The sequence below is a fragment of the Corylus avellana genome, chromosome 6 (genome assembly GCF_965113065.1).
Source record: "Corylus avellana chromosome 6, dhCorAvel1.hap1.2, whole genome shotgun sequence".
Lineage (NCBI taxonomy): Eukaryota > Viridiplantae > Streptophyta > Magnoliopsida > Fagales > Betulaceae > Corylus > Corylus avellana.
The window spans coordinates 27269576-27271396 of record NC_142495.1 but is presented as its reverse complement, the minus strand read 5'-3'; the positions used below and the strand labels follow the sequence as shown (position 1 = coordinate 27271396).

Below are 1821 nucleotides of genomic sequence, written 5' to 3'. Positions count from 1 at the left end.
ATTATGGGTGGTTCAGCCACCCCAAATATTAAATAATTTTCAAGTTCTCGATAGTTCCAACTTGAAAGATTGATGACACTTGGCGGGTAACGTACACTAGTACTCCAACCACCCCTTTTTAATTTAATTTGTTGGGTCTAAACTTGATCAGATCATCTCTTTGGCATGGAAGTTAAGTAGGACGACTTGTGTGAATTAATTGATATATAATGTATGCATCAAGATTTTGAAAGAATTAATGCTTTCTAGATAACATGATTCTTGGACTGGTAAAAGTTGCAAGCGACTTCTACCCACAATTTCTCTTGCTGACGCACACCATATATCCCGTTGCTTCCTCTTTCATACTTGCGAGTAAAGAGAGTTAAGAGAGGCTCCTCTTCTTCTAGAAGTTGAAGATTCCATGAATGACTCACTCTGGCTCGCCACTAGCGACTCGGTCTTCATCTATTGGCTCATGCCATCGGTCATGCTTACGTGGTCCCACGTCAGCAGCTACCTCCCCCCTTCACCTCTATTGGCTATTTTTTTACTGCCCAAAATCCCCAACACTCTTCCTGCCTTATCGAACAAGTAACAGGGCTATTAGCGTCATCTAAAATGTCAACTTTATAAAATAAAAGTTGCACTACTCGGCAAACCAACTAACAAAGTAACCAACCCGAGCCTATAAATATCATAAACCCTGAGACTGCCTAAGTTTCATTCAGATTTTTCCCACTGCAGACAAAAACAACCTTTATTTTTGTCAAAAGTTTCCTTTTTAGAGTTCACACGTACCATGAAGAGAAGCATGACAGGAAGGGAGCTTGACAGCATGAGCACCATGGCGAACTGCTTGATGCTGCTCTCTCGGGGGGCAGAAATTGACGTTTTCTCCAGCTCTCCTAGCCGCGTCTTCGAGTGCAAGACTTGCAGCCGGCAATTCCCGTCGTTCCAAGCGCTCGGCGGTCACCGGGCGAGCCACAAGAAGCCGAGGTTGATGATGGGAGGAGACGGATCAAGTCTTGACTCTTCGCAGTCGTCGCATGGCTCCCCGACCAAACCCAAAACGCACGAGTGCTCCATCTGCGGCCTAGAGTTTGCGATCGGGCAGGCTCTGGGCGGTCACATGAGGAGGCACAGACAAAGCCAAGCTCCTTTGAGTCTTGAAGAAAGGCGGCAGGTTTCTTTAGATCCTTCTTCTTCTTCTCCTTCTCCTTCTTCACAAGTTCCGGTTGTAAAGAAAACGACTAGTCGGAGAGTCTTGTATCTGGATCTAAACCTGACGCCGTTCGAGAATGATTTGGGATTAGCACCACAAATATATGGTTGATTTTTTTTTTTTTTTGTAATGATCAATATTTGTTAAGCTTTTATGCAGTCATCATGTTGTAGGTTACTGTAGTTCTCTGTCTTTTCTTTTTTCTTTTTTCTTTTTTATTTTTAGAACCGATCGATATTTGTTGATTTATTGCATACTTATAATAAGAACATCGGGCACTTGTATTTAGATTTAACTCAAATTTTACATGCATCTCTTAAATATCCTATTAACTTGTTCATTTAATTAAGGAAAGAAAGAAAATTAATTAAGACTTCTATAATGCGTTAATGCAGTGATAATGAACATATATACATGATTTTGGGGTTTGGATCATATATATAATGGATATATAATTCTCTGCTAATTGTAGTTATCATAAAACAACTATTGATAATGGCTGACGATGTAGTAGCGTACTGAATCTGGCTTCATTTAGATGAAAGAAACAAGTTGTTAATTAAGGTTTAATTCTGACGATCGAATAGACCAGCCCCAACCTGCGGTCAGCAGAAAAA

General features: G+C 40.7%; 1 protein-coding gene across 1 annotated transcript; it reads left to right on the top strand.

The window, feature by feature from the left end:
• Positions 1 to 724: 724 nt before the first annotated feature.
• LOC132188346 (zinc finger protein ZAT7) lies at positions 725 to 1455 on the top strand. Its single transcript, XM_059602770.2, has one exon. The coding sequence runs from the start codon at positions 782 to 784 to the stop codon at positions 1313 to 1315; it is 534 nt and encodes a 177-aa protein (XP_059458753.1). The 5' UTR covers positions 725 to 781; the 3' UTR covers positions 1316 to 1455.
• The last annotated feature ends 366 nt before the right edge of the window (positions 1456 to 1821 follow it).